Source organism: Littorina saxatilis, linkage group LG8, assembly GCF_037325665.1.
Source record: "Littorina saxatilis isolate snail1 linkage group LG8, US_GU_Lsax_2.0, whole genome shotgun sequence".
NCBI lineage: Eukaryota > Metazoa > Mollusca > Gastropoda > Littorinimorpha > Littorinidae > Littorina > Littorina saxatilis.
Window position 1 is genome coordinate 5,261,662 of NC_090252.1, and position 20,641 is coordinate 5,282,302.

Here is a 20,641-nt window from a genome sequence, read left to right on the forward strand (position 1 = left end):
GGCAGAGCGGACGACTGAGAGCCATACGGCAAAACGTCCGGAGCCGAAAACGGCACAGAAAACAAAGTGTTATTCTTGGGTCCGAAACTACTATGACAGGGTTCTTACAAGAAGACAAGGATGCAGAGGATTTGAGCTTAACAGGGCCCTTGCCCTTACCCTCGGCCTTAGCACCCCTCTATTTCTCATTGTCGGCCATGTTAACGCCGAGAGAAAATAAACAAACAACTGAAACTAACCAAGTCCGAATGGACGCAACATTTTCAGAAGCAAGCAAGCAAAGAGGCTAACACGAGCGTAGTAGCTACCAAAGGCAGCTAAACAACAAGCTACAAAAGAGTTAAGCGTCCGAGCACGGACGAAAACATAAACATAGCAAACAACGACGTGCTAGCAAAAAATGGCGACCAAGAAGGAAGCCACAACTCCTGAAATTAACCAAGTCCGAACGGACGCAAACATTTCAGAAGCAAGCAAGCAAACAAGCTAACACAAGCGTAGTAGCTACCCAAGGCAGCTACACAAAAAGCTACAAAAACGTTACGCGTCCGAGCACGGACGAAAACATCAACATAGCAAAAAGCAACGTGCTAGCAAAAATGGCGACCAAAAAGGAAGCCAACACAACCACTGAAAACTTCAAAGTCCAACGGACGTAAGAAAAGCTCAGCAGAAAACAATAACAAGTCAAAGGACTAAAAGGAAATATCTCACCAGCTGGAAACAGCCAGAAAGCAGACGGGAGCCGAGGCCGGTGGGTGTCCACAGACACAAACAGCCAGAGCAAAGCAAAACACGGCCTCTCCACTCAAGTGATAGAAGTCGATTGAGGTATCACGTGGTAGGCACCAATGGTGACGTAGCTCACCCTAAGGGGAGGCAACCTAGTGTGGCAGGTACCATGGTGCTGACACTTTTTTTAGTTGTGGTTGCTTCCCTTATACCTAGACGGGTAGCATTTATCAGACCTAAGCATCTCGAAGTGTGTCAATGCAAATCATGTGATTCGGAGTACGAATATGTAATTTAATAGAAAAGTAATGTGCCAAGAGACAAATCTTGGAGGTCTGAAAATGATTAATGTCAAAGATGTACAAACACCATTTCTAATTTCATGGATTATGAGGCTGCTGGACGGAAGTAACGCAAAGTGGCAACATATTCCATTAGCTTCCTTTTTAAATCTGGGCGAACGCTTATGCTGTCTGCGCTCAAATATGAGTGCAGAAAATTTTAAAGGACTAGGTGCCATAACGCAATATTTCTGGAAACAAGCTTTTATCACCTGGCTAAACAATAAACAAGATCAAAGAAATAAGCAGTAATGAACAGCAGATAAGTGTACGCAATCAAACCTTATGGAATAATACAAATATAAGGTACAGGAAGCAAACCCTATACATGAATGACTGGATAAAGGCTAAAATATGCGTTGTTAAAGATGTTTTTTAACGATAACGACATGTGCTCTTTTGATGAAATATGTGAACGAACTGGATATAAACAGTCTCGCCTATGTGAATAAAATGCAATACAGACTGCCATTAAAGCTCTATTATTGCGTGATACGGGTCAGGCCCGTTCTGATCATATGCCATTTATACAATTATCTCCACGCCAAATTCGCCTAAAGATGTTAAATTATGAGATATAGGAGCCAAGCTCAGCTGCATTTTGGTCGAACAAATTAAATATTACATTAGAAGATAAACACTGGAAATTAGCTAACGAATGCTCGACAGAAACCCGTCTTCGTCTACTGCATTGGAACATTTTACACAATATATATCCCACCAATATTTTGCTACATAAGATGGGAATTCGACAAACAAATCTTTGTCAGTATTGTAACGAAACCGACTTCATCGAGCACTTTTTTTGGCAGTGTAGAGCAGTGCAACCCATATGGCAGGAATGTCAAGGGTACATATCTAAATGTACAGGCAAAAATATAAAGTTAATCTGCGAAGAGGCTCTTTTGGGGTATTTCACACGTGATATCCCCAGAGAGAAAACCTTCATAATTAATCACCTTATATTGAAATCGAAAATGTGCATAGACCAGTTCAAGTACGGAAATCCAAAAACTAACATGAAGGTGTTATTTCAGAACCAAGCTCGACTTCGAAAGTTCTAGTAAAATTGAACTGTGTATAACTTATAAAGAATATAGATAACTAGTAGTATAGTGCTGTTAATGTAAAGTTATTTATATATGCGCTGTATGATGCTATGCTGAAAACTAGTACTGTAATTGGTAATTGGTAAATTCTCGCCTTTTGTCTATCGAGCGTTGGATAATTAACTTGACATGTTATGTATTGTCCCGCTGAAAATGTATTATTTAACAGAATTATGGGAACAACAACAACAACAACACACACACACACACACACACACACACACACACACACACCCACACACACGCACACACACACACACTCACACACACGCACTTACACGCAAACAAACTAGACATAGCAAAGGTGAATGAAATAGCTGTAACGATAGAGTAACTGTAATGAAGAAAAAAAAATAATTGTCCATCATATGAATACATGTCCAGGCTAGGTATTAAGAATAAGCGGAAAAAAGTAGAAAAAAAGACCCATGAAGAAGGATGCTCCCCGCCAAAAAAAAATGTTAGTTAAAACTTGACATGATGTAAAAAAAAAAAAAAAAAAAAAAAGTCACAGCATGGTAAATGCATGATTGTTCCAGATGATTTTCAACCCTGAACATATCTACAGAGCTATCAAGAACATAAGTCGTGAGCTCATCAGGTTATGATGCCATTGTTTGATTGGGTCACAGCTTAGTGTCTGGGGTATTTCGAAATGAGTTCACCCAAGTAATATAATTATTATCTGGGCCAGCCAACACTCAATTTTGTCAAGACGATTAGTAATTATCATAGTTCTTGTAAAAAGAAATGTTAAATACAAACAATTTCTTCAAATGTTGTGGATGTTGAAAAATGTCGGGCTAGTGATGAGGGTAGGAAATAAATGTATCATTTCTTTCATTTTGGGTATAATTATACTTTCAGTCAACTGGCTTACTTGTGCTCCTTTTAATTCTAATGAGCAATTAGCATTTACTTTGAAACATTTGAATTTGCCTTACTTCTTCTTCTCCTGCCTTCCCGTGAATTTGCCTTACAAACAAAAATATTTACTTGTGTAGGTATTGTGTTGTGATAGTAAGGCGCCTGGAACTATATTAGCAATACATATGTTCTATGTTTGACTCACCTGAGTAATTGGTGAATATTACGATTCATAAGTGTCCGTCTGTATGGCCCGCCGGCCGGCCGTCTGTTCATCCGTGGACAAAACACCTTGAGGTTATCTCGGATGTTGTTTTTTTTTAACCAAAACGTCTGACAATTTGCACACTTATAGGGTTTGATATTCTCACGTTGTGACCCCAGTTTGAATGACCCTCGTCAAATTTTGGGGTCACAACGGAGTCATGTTCGTTTTGTAAAAACTTAACTTGATGTTATCTCGAATGTTTTTTAAGCTAGAGCTTTAAATCCGGATAAAATCTCAAATCAATCAAATTTCAATCAATTGTAGGTGTTGATAATCAGCAGACATGACCAAAAATGTACTAGTTTTCATCAAATTTCAGTCACGGCATAAACATGTTTGCTGAAAAAGTTTTTCACCCCTGAAATATCCACTAAGCTATCAAGAAAATAGGTCTTGAGGTCATTAAGCTATGATGTCATTTTTGGCTCACGTAAGTGTAGCCTATGCGATGCTAACTTTTGTCTGTCTGTGCGTACGTGCATGCGTGCGTGCGTGCGTGCGTGTGTGATAGAAACTTTAACATTTGACTGAACACCGAAATACTAATTTTACCGGGTTATTATCCAAGCAACAGCTTCAAAGTATTGAAGCGATGATCAACATTTCGTCAGCACGTATGTAGTTAAAGTGTGTATCCAAAGAAAACGGGTGGTGGGGGGTTTTGGATGGGTAAAAACAGGTGACTGGTTTGTGTTGTGTGTGTGGTATGTAGACCAGGTCAGGGGTCAAGGTTAGGTCAGATCGCGTGAAGTATTTTAGTGTAGATTCACTTTTCAGTTCTAACCGAGCTGCATTCGCCGATTAGGGGAAGACGATTTCACATTGTTCGGTTTCATAGCGGCTCCAGAAAAATAGATAAAGAAGATACCAAAGGAGATTTCCTGCAGGTTGATCTGCACAGCGTGTTTTCAGTGTCTGCGCGAGGAAGCACTGTCGAAAGCGCAGTGTCGATCTGGCAGTCGTGTCCCCGTAGAGAGAGAGAATTTGGGGCTTTACGTCCTCCCAGGTAACTAGGGACCTATATTGGGACATGATTTTTTATACGATATTAAAAAGGGGGCGCCGTGGGGGGAGGGGGATTGGAGGATGATGGGTTGGGGTTGTTAGAAGGTTAAAAGTTGTTTTGTAAAAGAGTTGGTTATAAAATGTTCTTTTTTGTATGGACACGTTCCCTTCGCCACGCGAGACACTTTGTGGGGGAGGGGGGATTAAAAGAGGTTTTGGTTTCTTTATTAAATCCAGATTTGTGATGTAAAAAATTGATAAAATTTCAGAGCCACTCTGATAAAAAGTTTAAAAGTCCAATTTCTTCAATTTGAAGTTGGTATGCCGGAGCAATTTACATATGTACATAGAGCGCAGAGGTTGCCTTGCCTTTACACATATAACATATATATACAACATAGATCTTTCGTTCTGTCATTCGGATTGGTAAGAGTGGACATGCGTCCTTTTAGGATAAAAATAGGCTTGTTTATGTACGGATAATCTAGTAGATTAGTTTTAGTTTTTCATCGGGTGTCATAATTTGGTTGAGTCTTGGTGTGCGGTGCTCAGTGACCCACCCACCAGAAGAGGCGGGGAGGGGAGGGGGGATGAGGTTGCAGGGAGGGGGGGGAGGGGGCCCGTCGCTCCCGCTGGGTGGGTACCGGCGGGACGCGCACACCAGTCAAGCGAGTAGTTGGGGTATGGTGGTGAGGTACGTCTCGTTTTATGTGGGTGTTTGGTGTGCTACAGACAGATCTAGCGTCTCCCACTCTTGCACCGTGTCACCTATGCTTACTGTGTGTGTGTGTGTGTGTGTGTGTGTGTGTGTGTGTGTGTGTGTGTGTGTGTGTGTGTGTGTGTGTGTGTGTGTGTGTGTGTGTGTGTGTGACGGGGTGATTGAGTTTGTGTTACTGTTTGTCGATTTCTTACGGGAGCCTTGAAGGCTTCGCCTCTTGTTTGACTTGGTCACAGTTTATAGTGTCTGAGTTTGTGTAGTCTTGGATGATGACATCAAGTTATGATGTCATAGTGTCAGAAATTAGGTCAAGCAAGTGTCTGAATATACATTTGTGTCTGGGCCAGCAAAAACTTAATTTGGTCAAGAAAATCAGTAATTATTATGCTTCTTTTTACATTTAGTCAAGTAATGACTGAATGTCTTAACATTGGCGGAGAGTGAGGTCTGTCTCCCGATGTATGTGATTGTGTTTGTGTGTGTGTGTGTCTGGGTGTGTGTGACAAGCATTTCTCAGAAACTACCCAACGGATTTTCTTAAAAATTGATGCATTCATTCCTGAGGGGATTTGCTTGTGCCTTGTTTCTCCGATTTTTGACAGGGTTATTTGATGACGTCATATTTGATCGTTTGCAACAGTTGAGGCCACACTAATTTCATCAATTTGTTTTTTGTAATGCCACTTGTATCCGATAATATATATTTTTGTTGTGTTTAATTGAAAAATGGGCTAACAATTAAGAAAATCGTTCAATGAGGACTTTCTTTATTGTTTGAAGAAGACGCATGCAGTTTCTTATCATTTGCTGATTCCAAAAATATACAATTTATGGTGTTTGTCGCTAAAAATATGCTTACAATAAACAAAATCTGTGAAAGGTAATTATGCTTCATGTTGCTTGTATTGAACTTATCAAGCTGGTTTTTGTGTGTATGTCTGTCTGTCTGTGGTTATGATGACAAAAGCCTCCGAAACGCCTTCACCAACTTAGACGGTAATTGCAGGATATGGTCTTTGCCACTCGAGTCGTGTCTTGGGGAATTTTTGAAAAAGCAAACTTGAAAGGAGTATTAAACAAGTCGCGTAAGGCGAAAATACAACATTTTAGTCAAGTAGCTGTCGAACTCACAGAATGAAACTGAACGCAATGCAACGCAACAAGACCGTATACTCGTAGCATCGTCAGTCCACCGTTCACGGCAAAGGCCGTGAAATTGACAAGAAGAGCGGGGTAGTACTTGCGCTGAGAAGGATAGCACGCTTTTATGTACCTCTCTTCGTTTTAACTTTCTGAGCGTGTTTTTAATCCAAACATATCATATCTATATGTTTTTGGAATCAGCAACCGACAAGTAATAAGATGAAAGTGTTTTTGAATTGATTTTGAAAATTTAATTTTGATAATAATTTTTATATATTTAATTTTCAGAGCTTGTTTTTAATCCAAATATAACATATGTATATGTTTTTGTAATCAGCAAATGATGGAGAATAAGATGAACGTAAATTTGGATCGTTTTATAAAAAACATATTTTTTTTATAATTTTCAGATTTTTAATGACCAAAGGCATTAATTAATTTTTAAGCCACCAAGCTGAAATGCAATACCGAAGTCCGGGCTTTGTCGAACGTTACTTGACCAAAATTTCAACCAATTTGGTTGAAAAATGAGGGCGTGACAGTGCCGCCTCAACTTTCACGAAAAGCCGGATATGACGTCATCAAAGACATTTATCCCCATGAACTCTTATGTCAAATTTCATAAAGATCGGTCCAGTAGTTTAGTCTGAATCGCTCTACACACACACACACAGACACACATACACCATTATGACCCTCGTCTCGATTCCCCCCTCTACGTTAATACATTTTGTCAAAACTTGTCTAAATGTAAAAACATCGGACAAAAGCAGACCTGCCTACCCTTACGATTTGGGCGTAATTTACTATGCCACCACGCTTTCCACAATGGAAGTACGATTTTTAAGAAACCGACAGTACGATTTTTTTGGCATTTCGTCTCGATGTAAATCCGATCTGTTTTGTTGCTCTCGCAGAGCTTGCGTTTGCACCTGCGCGAGATCGTTTGGGCCATATCCGGGCATTTTGCGGTCTGTTTAGCCACATACAAGATAGACGACGCGCGGAAAATCTGAGTCCCCATGAGAGGACGAGTCTAATGAAGAAGCTGGTTACAGTGGTGGTAAAAGGATTGCTGTGAAAAAGAAAAAAATCCCCTCAACAGGAAAAAAAGGCAGCAAAATGGAATCGTGGCCATGCCTGGGACCTTAATGTTTGTTTATGTTTGGTCGTTATCTTTGCCTGTGCGTGTATTGTATGTTTGGTCGTTTTCTTTGCCTGTGCATGTATAGTTTGTTGGTTATGTTTGGTCGGTTTCTTTGCCTGTGCGTGTGTAGTATGCTTGGTCGATGTATGTATTGTAAAGCGCTAAGAGTAGACATTTTTCTAGAATAGCGCTATAAAAGTTTGCATTATTATTATTATTATTAATCAAAAGGACCAAAGCACGTCTTGTGTTTCCTTTGCCACAGTAACTTTTCGTGTCAACACGTTGGAAAATATGACCGTGCATAGCACATCGGGACAATTTATCACAAGGATGCAGTAAAGAGAGCTCATGGAAACCAAAAGACAAAAGACGTTCGAATTACCGGTTTCTTTATCAGGAAGTCTGAGTCGAGTGATACAGTAACAAAACTGGAGGGAGACATTTTCCGGGCAGAAATGACAATGTGCGAAATGATTGCCGAATGGATTCTTGATTACACCTTCTTTCACCAGATTACTTTTTTTGGCTGGGGGGAGTCATAGTTGTGGAATCATCCTGTTAAGGCCTACACAACCCTCAGATAATCAGGTCTTAAAATCGGAGTAAGCTTACAGAGCTTATGAACCGAATTTCTTAGAAAACAGGGTCTTGTAAATGTCTTTAAATGTCTATGGGATAAGGTGGTTGAGGGAGGGGCGGCGGTAACGAAGGCGAGTCATGTGTTAGCATTTGCTCTTCTTGTTAACTCCTATTGGGAGTTCCGAGAGCATTTTTTTAAGTGGGTCCCTCGGTGCATGCCCCACTTAACAAAATAAGTCGTGAGGGATTCCCAATATGGGTCACAACATTGTTTTGACGTGACAACAACTGCGTTTTTCCTGCAGGCGAGGAACTGAAATACTTCGATGTGTTCGTGGAGAACGATGGGATGAACACGTTGTCGATGCCGACGAAGAAGTGCGCGGAACACCGCAACGATAATCTGACAAACGGTGCCGAGGTTGTGTTGACCTGCGACCCCAGCCAGCTGAACGAGGGTCGGTTCGTCATTCTGGTCGCCCCTGAACCATACAAACTCCAGCTCTGCGAGGTGCGCGTCATGGGACACAAGGTCAAAGGTGAAGCTTTGTAACATCCTACACATACTTTAAAGAGCTCTGACAGGTGCGCGTCATTGGACACTACGTCATAGGTGAGACACCCAAACATCCTACAGACACTTTAACACATCGCTGATAGGTGCGCGTCAGTTCGAACGGTTTGGCAAACTCAAAATCGGTTCTCAACTAAATGTTCCGCGAGGGGAGCTCAATCCGAGTCTACAAACAAGTAGCGTAAGGCGAAAATACAACATTTAGTCAAGTAGCTGTCGAACTCACAGAATGAAACTGAACGCAATGCAACGCAGCAAGACCGTATACTCGTAGCATCGTCAGTCCACCGCTCATGGCAAAGGCAGTGAAATTGACAAGAAGAGCGGGGTAGTAGTTGCGCTGAGAAGGATAGCACGCTTTTCTGTACCTCTCTTCGTTTTAACTTTCTGAGCGTGTTTTTAATCCAAACATAGCATATCTATATGTTTTTGGAATCAGGAACCGACAAGGAATAAGATGAAAGTGTTTTTAAATTGATTTGGACAACTTAATTTTGATAATAATTTTTATATTTTTAATTTTCAGAGCTTGTTTTTAATCCAAATATAACATATTTATATGTTTTTGGAATCAGCAAATGATGGAGAATAAGATAAACGTAAATTTGGATCGTTTTATAAATGTTTATTTTTTTTTACAATTTTCAGATTTTTAATGACCAAAGTCATTAATTAATTTTTAAGCCACCAAGCTGAAATGCAATACCGAAGTCAGGGCTTTGTCGAAGATTACTTGACCAAAATTTCAACCAATTTGGTTGAAAACTGAGAGCGTGACAGTGCCGCCTCAACGTTCACGAAAAGCCGGATATGACGTCATCAAAGACATTTATCCAAAAAATGAAAACAAAGTTCGGGGATATCAATCCCAGGAACTCTCATGTCAAATTTCATAAAGATCGGTCCAGTATTTTGGTCTGAATCGCTTTACACACACGCACGCACACATACACCACACCCTCGTCTCGATTCCCCCCTCTACGTTAAAACATTTAGTCAAAACTTGACTAAATGTAAAAAGCAAGACAGGTATTCCCGCTCAAAAATGGCTACCTCCACGACGAAATCACCGATTATAAGTTGTAACTGTGTGCTGGTTGTCATTCGTGTCTCCCCTCCCCACATGTCGCGATTCCCGAAGCCTTCTCTGTCATTTACCCCACTGGGTTCGGGGTTATGAATAGATTCGGGAAAATAACTTTATTGGCATGCGCTGATCTTGGTGTGTACCGTGGAGCTGCATGTGGGTTCTATGGGAAAACTTGATTATATTTATGTAAAAAGGGAAAGACGGTGACCAAAAATAAATGGTTATCTGGGATGTTTTTGAAGCTAGAGCTTTGATACTATGCACACTTTCTACTGACTTGACCATAGTTTGATTGACCCTCGTCAAGTTTTGGGGTCACAGGGGGTCATGTTTGATTCATAATAACTTAACATTGGCGTTATCTCGGGCGTTTTTTTTAAACTAGAGCTCTGAAATTGTGAATACCGACGTGAGCCTAGTTTGGTTGTCCCCATCACATTTTGGGGTCACAGCGGTGTTATGTTTGTAAAAGCTTTACATTGAGGTTTTCTCAGCTATTTTGGGAACAAAAGCCTACAACCACATGTATTGTATATTCAAAAGACTTCTCGTATGTCGATGCTAAATATAAAATCTACATTCTACTCGATAAATAACTACAGACTACATACATGCATGCCAAAAGGTGCTCACAGAAAAGAAGGCGATCTTTTTGTTTAAATAAAAGTGTTTAAATTGCAAGGTCACGGCGGAGTCAAGTAGGGGCCAAAAACGGTAAATATATATTTTCTCAGACTGGAAAGTGTTGGTTCTAAAGAATTCATCGCGGGGAATGACAAATAAAGTTAAACCCTTAACACCTCACAAATTACTGGTAGCCAATATCAAATTTCAAGTTCACGTCTTGGTTGCGTAGGTATCAACAACACAAAAGACATCATTTTCAGAGATGAATTTCAAGGTCACGGCTGGGTCACAGGGGTTCATGAAACGGGAAATAATATTTTTTTCAGAGAGTTTTGAAGCTAGAACCTTGAAACAACGCTTTTATAATAATAATAATAATAATAATAACGGGCATTTATAAAGCGCCTTATCAAAAGTTCAAAGCGCGGGACAACAATACATGTATACAAAAATCATACAATCACTGTCAGATTCAAACAACACATCATGCACATCTCACATCCCCAGACTCTATACTAAGGAACTATCCGTAGTGTTGTTGGAACAAGTGAGTTTTCAAATTGGACTTAAAAGATGAAATGGATGGAGAGTGACGTAATTGAAAGGGGAGTGAATTCCATAACTGAGGTCCATAATACGAAAACGTGCGGAAGCCATGAGCCTTGCGTTTAAAGCGACCTTGACAGAGAAGTCGAGCATCATCAGAAGAACGAAGGGTGCGAGAGGGAGTGTAGAGAGAGACCAGTTCAGAAAGATAGGCAGGTGCCGATTCAGAGATGATATTGTAGCAGAAGCAGGCAGCTTTATACCTAATACGTTCAGATACAGGAAGCCAGTGAAGTTCTTTCATGAGAGGAGTGCAGGGTTGTCGATGCTGTGCTCTGAAAATGAGACGTGCAGCAGAGTGTTGTACTTTTTGCAAGGGTTGGAGAGTGGAGTCAGGGCAGCCTATGAGAAGGGAGTTGCAGTAATCTAATCTGGACAGAATGCAGGATGTAACGAGAGTTTTAGTGGCATCAACAGTGAGAAATTTTCTTATGGAACCTATTCTTCTGATCTCAAAGTAACATGTCTGACAGACTTTTTTGATGTGTTGTTTCATTGAGAGGTGGGAGTCCATGATGAACCCAAGATTCCTAGCACTATCAGAGAGAGAAATGTCACTAGAACCTACTGTGATGGAGGCTGGAAGGGAAGTGGTCGAACAGGAAGCTCCAGAGAAAAGAAGAAATTCAGTCTTGTCATCATTTAACTTGAGCATATTGTTTGTCATCCATGATTTAATATCTGAAGTGCAGTTTTGGAGAGTGTGCGTCACCGCTTGGATTTCTGTAGGCTTGCATGCTTGTTGGAGTTGTGTGTCGTCTGCAAAGAGGTAGTGATTGACTGCGTGTTGCTTGATGACGGCAGAGAGAGGAGTGGTGTATAGTACAAATAAAACTGGGCCTAGAACTGATCCCTGGGGAACGCCGAAACAGAGAGGAGATGGAGGAGATGAGAGATTATTGACAGACACATACTGACTACGGCCCTGTAGATATGAACTAAACCAGTGAAGAGCGGTAGAGTGAATGCCAAAAACAGATTCGAGACGAGAGAGCAGAACAGAGTGATCGATCGTATCGAACGCAGCTGAGTTATCCAAGAGAAGCAGAACTGATAGGTCATCATTATCCAGAGCAGAAAGAATGTCATTCACAACACGAAGCAAAACAGTCTCGGTGCTGTGGCCAGCCCTATACGCTGACTGAAGAGGGTTGCAGAGGTTGTTGGTTTCAAGGTGGGAGAGAAGCTGACTAAGCACTACTTTTTCCAGAATTTTAGAAATGAATGGCAAGTTGGAAACAGGCCTATAGTTTTTCAACTGATTTTTATCCAGAGATGGTTTCTTGATCAAAGGTTTAACTACTGCAGTTTTTAAGTCCATTGGCACAGTGCCAGAAGTGAGAGAAGAGTTGATTATGTTGGTTATGATGGGAAGAAAAAGGTCAAGGTTTTCATAAAACAAGTTGGTGGGGATGGGGTCTAGCTCACAAGACTTTGGCACTGTGTTCTTCAAAATCTTCAAAACAAACTGCTCAGATACAGGAATGAAGCTATCCAACAAAGAACCAGAGAATTGTGAAGCCGGAGAATTGCTGAAAGATGTACCCACAAAAATCTGAAGGCCACCTGAGGGTCTTGTGTTGGTCATAAAACGGAAAATAACCTTCTTCTCAGAAATGTTCAAAGCAAGATCCTTGGTAGTTCACACACTTTCGGGTTTATTAGCCTCCATACACGGGGAAGTCTGGTTGAACTTTGTCTCATCTCAAGATCACGTATGGGCCAATAAAAAACACGAAACATAATCATTGACATTGTCTCCGTTTTTTGACTCACATGCGAAGCAAAAGTGAGTCTATGTACTCACCCGAGTCGTCCGTCCGTCCGTCCGTCCGTCCGTCCGTCCGGCCGGCCGTCCGGAAAACTTTAAGGTAGGTCAAATGGAGACAGGGATATTACTCTTCATACACAAAGGGAAGCCACTGAGTTGTGTCGCCATTTTTTCCTGGCAGGCTGGGAATTCGAACACATCGAACAGGGAACGCAGAAGAAGAAGAAGAAGAAGAACACGTCGAACATTCGAATGACGTAAATAGAACAAACGTCACATTTTTCAGGCAGCGTAAGTGAATGACGTCAGAAAATGACGACACCGCCAGAAATAAAAACAATGCGACACGCCTCCCAACCACGAGGTCAAAAACACGTGGGCATCTAATGAAATCGGTACAAAGCCGTTCTCTTTGCCAGTGACATCGTAATAATCACCAAAGCTAACATTGAAGCTCCGGTAGCAGGTAAGAGAGTGTCTCCCAACCTGTGATGCTCACAGCGTGATTGCATCAGAATACCACATGTTAAAACCGGTGTTTGAACTAGAATAACAGCCAGTAGTATTAAGAACAAGTGTCTTGTGTATGCAGCCCTCTTTCTACTGTACGCTGGCAGCAGATAATACAATAATTGAAGTCCTTCGAGGCATAAGGGGCCCATAAGGCGAAAAATTGCTTTAATTCCACCCTCAAAAAGTCCCAGCCTTCAAACCGTAACAAATAACAGTACGCACTATTAAGCAAAATTATAAACCAAGCCTTGATTATTAATTTTTATTATTACACTTGTATCAAACAAGTGACCTCCACCTTTTGATTGGTGTTTTTATTACATTTGAATCGGACTTGTGGCCTTTCAAAGTTGCGGTGACCTTTGACTTTCAACAGAGGTCATATGTAACAGTGGTTTTTAAAAACATAATTTAGTTGGCTCATATATCTGAGACAAATGATCGGACAACAGCCCTTTACATTATCGTGACACATATTTTTCTGAGGCACACTGGACAGTAATAGTGCAAAGGGTGGGGTTAATCAAGGGAGTGAACCCCCCCTAAAAACACCACCAACCTGTCGTTTTTTTTGTTTTTTTTAATGCCGTTTTGATCGCTCTTGCGTTTACAACCCATCTCATCAAATCGTAATTTATTTCCAGGCTACCAGCAATAAAATACCTCAACATGAGGAACAAATTTAAAATAAACTCTGGCAAAAGACGTGACGTCACAAAGTTTGAGTATGCGCAACATTTTCGTTTACCAGTGCACTTCGTTACCTGCCCATTGCTGCTTTGGGTGATATTTTTAAAATGACTATTCCTATGCAGATGTTTGTGTAATTGGCCGTTTTCAAAACATACCCATTTTTCGATTTTTCGGTCCAAAATTCAAAACGGGCACTGTCTTCCGAGACTCATAGCTCCGAAACGAACCCACTACCCTATATTTTTTTTATGCTGAATGCATAGCAGACAGATCGAACTTAAAAAATAACCAACTTTTGGGAGAAACCAATTTATATTTAACGGGTCCAGTGTCAACTACCTTAAAGGAAAAGTCCAAGGTTTTTAAATATCCCCAACAACTTAAAAATCGAATGCCAAATGTTACAAACATCTCTGGAAAAATATTTTAAAAATTGAAAAAAAATTGTTGTTGTTGTAGTTGAAGATTTAGTGTTGCGGGGCTAACCAAGACAAGTCGCCTGGGGTCAAGTAGTGGTCACGTGGTTTTCGGTGCACTGTGACGTCGGTGCACTGTGACGTCACAAGTTATTGTGTTGATTCTACCACTAGTACCAGCTTGATTTTCACACAGAAAAGTCACCACTGTATGCCCGAAAAGAATGCCTCGGTGGAGAGCAGCCGCAAACTGCAACAACTCGTCAATGTCCCCAGGCATTTCATAGCACACTTTCCCTCATAAAACTCTGAGTCTCTTGTGGAAATGGAAGAGATGTGTGCAGCACAAGCGTGCAGATTTCAAAGTGTCGGGCACTTTCTGGACACAGATTTCGCCATTTTTCTGCATCACAAAAGTTGGCGTTTCATCCCTGAAACAAATGTTTTGACCACTGGCAGTGTCTTCCCTTCATAAAAGTCCGGAGAGGGCAGTATTACGCGAGGCTGGTACAGTCGACGAGCCATCGAAACTCCGAGGCGACATACGAACAGCGGATTATCTCACAAGAAGGAATGCGTTGAAGGTCAGAGTACATGCTTTTATTTTCATGCATACACGTAATCATTGTTTTGCTGCGCAGCGAATACGAATTGGTGCAGAACAGTGTGTCTGGGTCCAGCTGATATTCGCTGGAGTACAGATGCGCCACAGGCTAGATCTACAGAGTTACAGAACGGTCTGAGCTGAGCTAAGAGTAAGAGTAAAAGGTAGTCAGGGTTGTGGACACGTAAGACAATGCGTGTGTCACGTTATCTATTCTATTCAGTAGCAAACTATCCCCTGATATCAATTCATGAAATTGGCAGCGTTTGCTGGAATCATGGTTTAATGCTATTTTTACCAGATCTAAACTTTTGGTGGATGTGCAACCGGTAAGGTAAACAGACACCTGCATGCTAGAGACAAGAAGATTACGAATTGTGCAGGGAACTAATCTTTCTGTATTGACTGAGAGACGCAAAACCAGTCTAATTGCTACAACATGGATACACATCCAGACGACTTCCAGAGGGTGTCTAAATGTTCAGTGCACTGTATAGATCAGAAGCATACTTTCGAATTGATCTATACTCACACTCATTATCTCTCTTCTTTTACTTCCAGACCTTTCATCATCACTCACGGCCACTGGTCAGAACAGGCCACTAGACACTGACACCGTGACCATTCCAGATTTCCCGGTTCTCCGTGATCACAACGCAACTGTTGACCAGTCCTGTTCCTACTGTCCAGAATCACCACAGGAGAAAACCAACGTGCCATTCATCGTAAGATTTTTGTTTTGTTTTGAAAATTAGTGCCTTATTCTAGCTTTGCAAAAAACGAGAAAGTGTCTTTGACAGATACCATCCAAATAATACATTATGAAAACAAGTACAAGTTCATTTCTACTCATGTTAATCGTTTATGCTTTCTGTGCTGAGCGACATATGGATTGAATTTCTTTCGTAACTCACCTCCCGTCAACCTGCAAAACTATATCTGTCGAAGTAGTTTCAAATGTAGTATGCTTCCGAATAAAAAATATAAACAAGAAGGGCAAAGCCCATACGACTCACATGCTTTACACATTTTTCCTACCAAAATACATGTGACCTTGACCCAAGGTCAAGGTCATCCAAGGTCATGCAACACAAAGCTGTTAATTCAAGACATAGGAAGTACAATGGTGCTTATTGGCTCTTTCTACCATGAGATATGGTCACTTTTAGTGGTTCACTACCTTATTTTGGTCACATTTCATAAGGGTCAAAGTGACCTTGACCTTGATCATATGTGACCAAATGTGTCTCATGATGAAAGCATAACATGTGCCCCACATAATTTTTAAGTTTGAAACAGTTATCTTCCATAGTTCAGGGTCAAGGTCACTTCAAAATATGTATACAATCCAACTTTGAAGAGCTCCTGTGACCTTGACCTTGAAGCAAGGCAAACCAAACTGGTATCAAAAGATGGGGCTTACTTTGCCCTATATATCATATATAGGTGAGGTATTGAATCTCAAAAACTTCAGAGAAAATGTGAAAAATGTGAAAAATAGCTGTTTTTTAGGCAACATTTATGGCCCCTGCGACCTTGACCTTGAAGCAAGGTCAAGATGCTATGTATGTTTTTTGGGGCCTTGTCATCATACACCATCTTGCCAAATTTGGTACTGATAGACTGAATAGTGTCCAAGAAATATCCAACGTTAAAGTTTTCCGGACGGACGGACGTCCGGACGGACGGACGACTCGGGTGAGTACATAGACTCACTTTTGCTTCGCATGTGAGTCAAAAAGGGTATTTTTTTAAATGTTTAATTATCTAAGACCAAAACAAAACATTCACGAGTATGTTGTTGACCTGATGGTCTTTATGGTAGACAGCAAGAGTTGCATGTTCAAGAAGTTAAAGCAGTACATTTGAAATAGCAAGGTAATTTAAGGTGGTATAATTTTAATGGTAGGTTCCACTGTAAGGCGACATGGAGGGTATCTTTGACGGACTCATTCAACATTCATACCCATGCACATCACCTCAAACACATAAGCTTTGTTCTTGAGTCAAATTTATTGCCTTCATAAATATTGTGAATTTTTGTCCGTTTGCAGATTGGCTTATCTATGAATTTTTTCGAAAATATCTTGCGATCTACGTACGCATAATGTAACTCGTGAAGAAGAACATAATAAGTTCGTCATGAGGAATCCAATTTGCATTTCAACCCATTTGCCTTCCTTATTGTTAATTTTTTCTTCATAAAGACTACTTGAAATAAACAAAATGTTTAACCATTTCAAGGCCTCTGAACACGTTTAAAAAAAATGCAGGTCTTTGCTCACTATATCAGATCTGCCAAGGCTCAGTTTACACAGGAAAAATCATCTGTCGACTTGAACACACACTAATAATCAACAGCCTCACTGCTTCTTGGAGCTGGATTTTGTGTGTGGAATGAATTGCACATGTGGCGTTTTAAAAGTACATTCGTGCAGAAAGGCTTTAATTTAATAATTAGGTCTTCGTGATGTTCTCTTAAAATAACTAACATGTGTTCCCTTTATCGGGCCTCTGAACCAGTTTTGTGAATATGCAGGTTAAACTCGTGCTTTTTCTGTGTTATCAGTGTATTTCTCATCCAGGCATGGATGCGTCCTCTTAAATGGACAGCCCTTCCCGTGTAAACGATTGGGTTCAAAATCTCAAATCTTACCAGGATTTTACATGGGATATGGCCATCCTTCCGTTTTGAAAAATACCAGAACTCAACACTCTGTATGGGTACTCTCTTTGCGAATGTAGAATTTTATGAATTATTTCTTAAACGCCACACGTGTAAAACATTCCCTAAAAAATCCAGCTCCAAAAACCAGTCAGGATGTTGATTCCTGGTATATGTTCAAGTCAAGAGATTTTTATTTCTATGTAAGTCTTCGCAGATCTGTGTAGTGAGCAATCCAGTTTTGAAAAAGAACGTGCCTTTAAGCCTGTATAGACGGTTTGATTGTTGAGATACCTGGTGGCAATGACCGCATGGGTGGCAAGAGGTATAGTATATAATGCACAGATGACAACAAACCGACCTGCATTTAAAAAAACCGTTAGGAGGCCTTGATAGGGGGAAACAGTTTGTTAATTTCCAGAATCTTTATGAAGAAATAATGAACGAGAAGAAAGTCTGGCCTTTAAAGTAAATGCAAATTAAACTATGTATACTTTTGACAAACTTTTTCTGTTCTTATTCACATGTTAAAATGTGTGCAGAGATCGTTAGTTACTTCCAAAAAACCATGTTTCAGGCAACAGGCAAACGGACAATACTGGACACAGGCTATGCTGACCGCCTCATGGACTGACTACCTGATGCTGGAGTACACCAACAGTGGAAACAGTCTGGAACAAAATGTTGCAGCATGTGAACCATGTACCGGACCACGTGACAACCCAGTATCATCTTCAAACCATGCAGGAATCTGTTCAACCAAAAATACTAGTTCAACACAGTCACACGATTTGTAAAAGTATATTTCAGCCTTCTGTAGCTCAGGGAGTTTGAACCCCACTCTTCATCCGTTTGTGAGAGTATTTCTGATTGTTTTGACTGCACAGGTTGGTAATGGTACGCTGATGCTTCTGCCGAGAAACCCCACTCGCTAGCGCACCAGCTGCCTGTTATGGGTAAGCGACGTGCCTGTATTTCCTGCAAAGCAAGACAGAATAAAACAGCAGCTTAGTTTGAGCTGTTAAGACATTCGTACCAGAGAAAACGTGTACGTGTTTGTTTGGAGAGGGTGGATAGAATCATAAGACACACTGTGTCTATGTGACGTAGAGCAGGTTTTCAAATTCATTCTGAAGCACTGTGTGATCGCTATTTTTTCTGGCATATATATCATACCTTGATTTCAGATAGACTGGGAACCGAAATGAAGATGTTTACATGAATAAACTATGCTGATATGTATGTGTTTAGAAATAAAGAAAAGTTTTAATGATATATGATGGTGTGGTTTTTTTTTTAAACCCAATGTGATATTTTCGTATTTGAAAACAAATTGTACACTCTGTTGTCAATTTTACTTGCAGATAAATAAATCTATCATAATGGAAATCATCTGTTTGTGTTGTGTTACTTACCCATTTTGATCAATGTTGAGTCGTCCATATCCCTGTGTGTACGCATAGTATGCAGTTTGAAGATAGTAGATGTCCGAGCAAACATAGGAGGATGTGCTGTTAGGCTGTCTATCTCCTCATCCAGGTTTTCCAGATATTTGAATTTCGTTCCCTCTTGGAGTTTCTGCACTGACACCTGATAAGCAAAATACACGTATCACTCTGTGATCATGGCAAAATGTATCATCTGTATGCCCCGTTCAAAAATTACCTTGAGATTCTAAGGTATACACAGAAATTGCAGTGGATCACAAAAACAACACGAACAGTAGTAGGCCTACATATATTCAGTTTAAAAATTCATGCAATGAGAGTCAATAACCCGATTTAACCCTAGGTAGATTCAGGGTCCCACTGACTGAATCTCATATGGTTGCTTTTCGGCACACACCACACATTTTTAATGGGACTGTGGGGTTTTGTTAATACAGTAAAATATATAGTAGCAACGTACTGTCTGTTCGTGACGTTTGAGAATACCGATCTATGCACTAACGCATTGTCTTTTTGTTGTGTGACTGTCCGATATTGCGTACTCCTAAAAATCAATGATCAAAAAGTTTGAACTGCTGTAATCGTGTTTCAGCATAATATGTCTGACAGTGCTTATTTGCTTCCAAAACGGCTTGCGATATCACGCCATCAGCGTTTCTCCACTGCTCAGAAAATCTTATGATTTCAGATCTAGTTTGAGATCGGAAATCACGTGTGCTCGTTTAAAAAACTAAATTCATTTATTACTTCCCTTTGACCGTTTCGCAAGAAAAATGTCAGGATCACTATTAGTATTAGCACATGAAAGCAGCCCACCGCCATTTTAAAAAAAGTTTCACTGTTTAGTGGTGTCGATGTCATGTAGTGTCTTACTGTCGCAAATAAAAATACCAGGATAATTGCAGTTTTGTCTGCAAGAAACAGGCTTTGTGCAATGTTAACTTGCTGTCTACATGTTTCGTTCTGTTACTCAGAATTCCAAGAGAAAATAAGGATAGTCGCGTGTGAACATCACTGTTGAAGCATTTATTCTAAACTGGGCAGTTCAAGGACGAAATCCTTGATTAAAGATAGGAAAATAAACAACACCAGATGCCTGAAATAATAGCATAAATCCATAATCTTTACATGCTTACAGATCTGTGGAAGCACATCAACTGATCTGTGAAAAACACACCTGACTTCGATCTAGCATGCAAGAGGTAGCGACTACGGACTAATGTGTCAACATCACAACAAAGAGAATCACATACCATTTCGTATTGCCGCTTATGCTGGCTCTGTTTCAAGCAGTTCCTTGTGGCCTCGCCAGCATTTTGACGACGAAGAGGCTCAAACGGGCACGCTAAAACCTCAGGCTGGCTGAAAACCGGTCCGTATTCCACTTGTCTTCCTCACTGCTTGAGCCGGCCATGTTTGTTGTTCAAGACACGTATGTGCAAAAGGTCATGAGCCAAGACTGCGCGCGCTATGGAACGATTCAGAACAACCAAAAACGAGTCAAAGTATACTTTTTGGATTTCTGTGTTCATTTTTACACACGCATTTGTGGTTAATGAATTAAGAGGGTCAACATATCAGAAGTGACCCTAAACCTTGGACTTTTCCTTTAACGTTGGATATTTCTTGGACACTATTCAGTCTATCAGTACCAAATTTGGCAAGATGGTGTATGATGACAAGGCCCCAAAAAACCTACATAGCATCTTGACCTTGCTTCAA

The 20,641-nt window shown here is 40.5% G+C and overlaps 1 protein-coding gene and 2 long non-coding RNA genes across 4 annotated transcripts in view; 1 reads left to right on the plus strand and 2 right to left on the minus strand.

Moving 5' to 3' along the window:
- The window catches only part of LOC138972619 (uncharacterized), a 101,371-nt gene extending 87,259 nt beyond the window's left edge, over positions 1-14,112 (minus strand). Inside the window, exon 1 of the long non-coding RNA XR_011457681.1 lies at positions 12,675-14,112. This is a non-coding gene — a long non-coding RNA (uncharacterized lncRNA). The remainder of the gene's footprint in view (positions 1-12,674) is intronic.
- Positions 1-20,641, plus strand: part of LOC138972612 (uncharacterized) — a 198,220-nt gene that overhangs the window by 122,568 nt on the left and 55,011 nt on the right. Inside the window, exon 8 of one of the 2 annotated variants that reach the window (XM_070345269.1) lies at positions 8,218-8,451. The exons of the other annotated variant lie outside the window; for it this stretch is intronic. Coding sequence (XP_070201370.1) covers positions 8,218-8,451 — 234 coding nt within the window. The remainder of the gene's footprint in view (positions 1-8,217; positions 8,452-20,641) is intronic. 2 annotated transcript variants of the gene reach the window in all.
- LOC138972617 (uncharacterized) lies at positions 17,976-20,341 on the minus strand. The gene is made up of 3 exons (XR_011457679.1): positions 20,173-20,341; positions 18,887-19,061; positions 17,976-18,449 (listed from the first exon to the last, which is right to left on the minus strand). It is a non-coding gene; the product is annotated as an uncharacterized lncRNA (long non-coding RNA).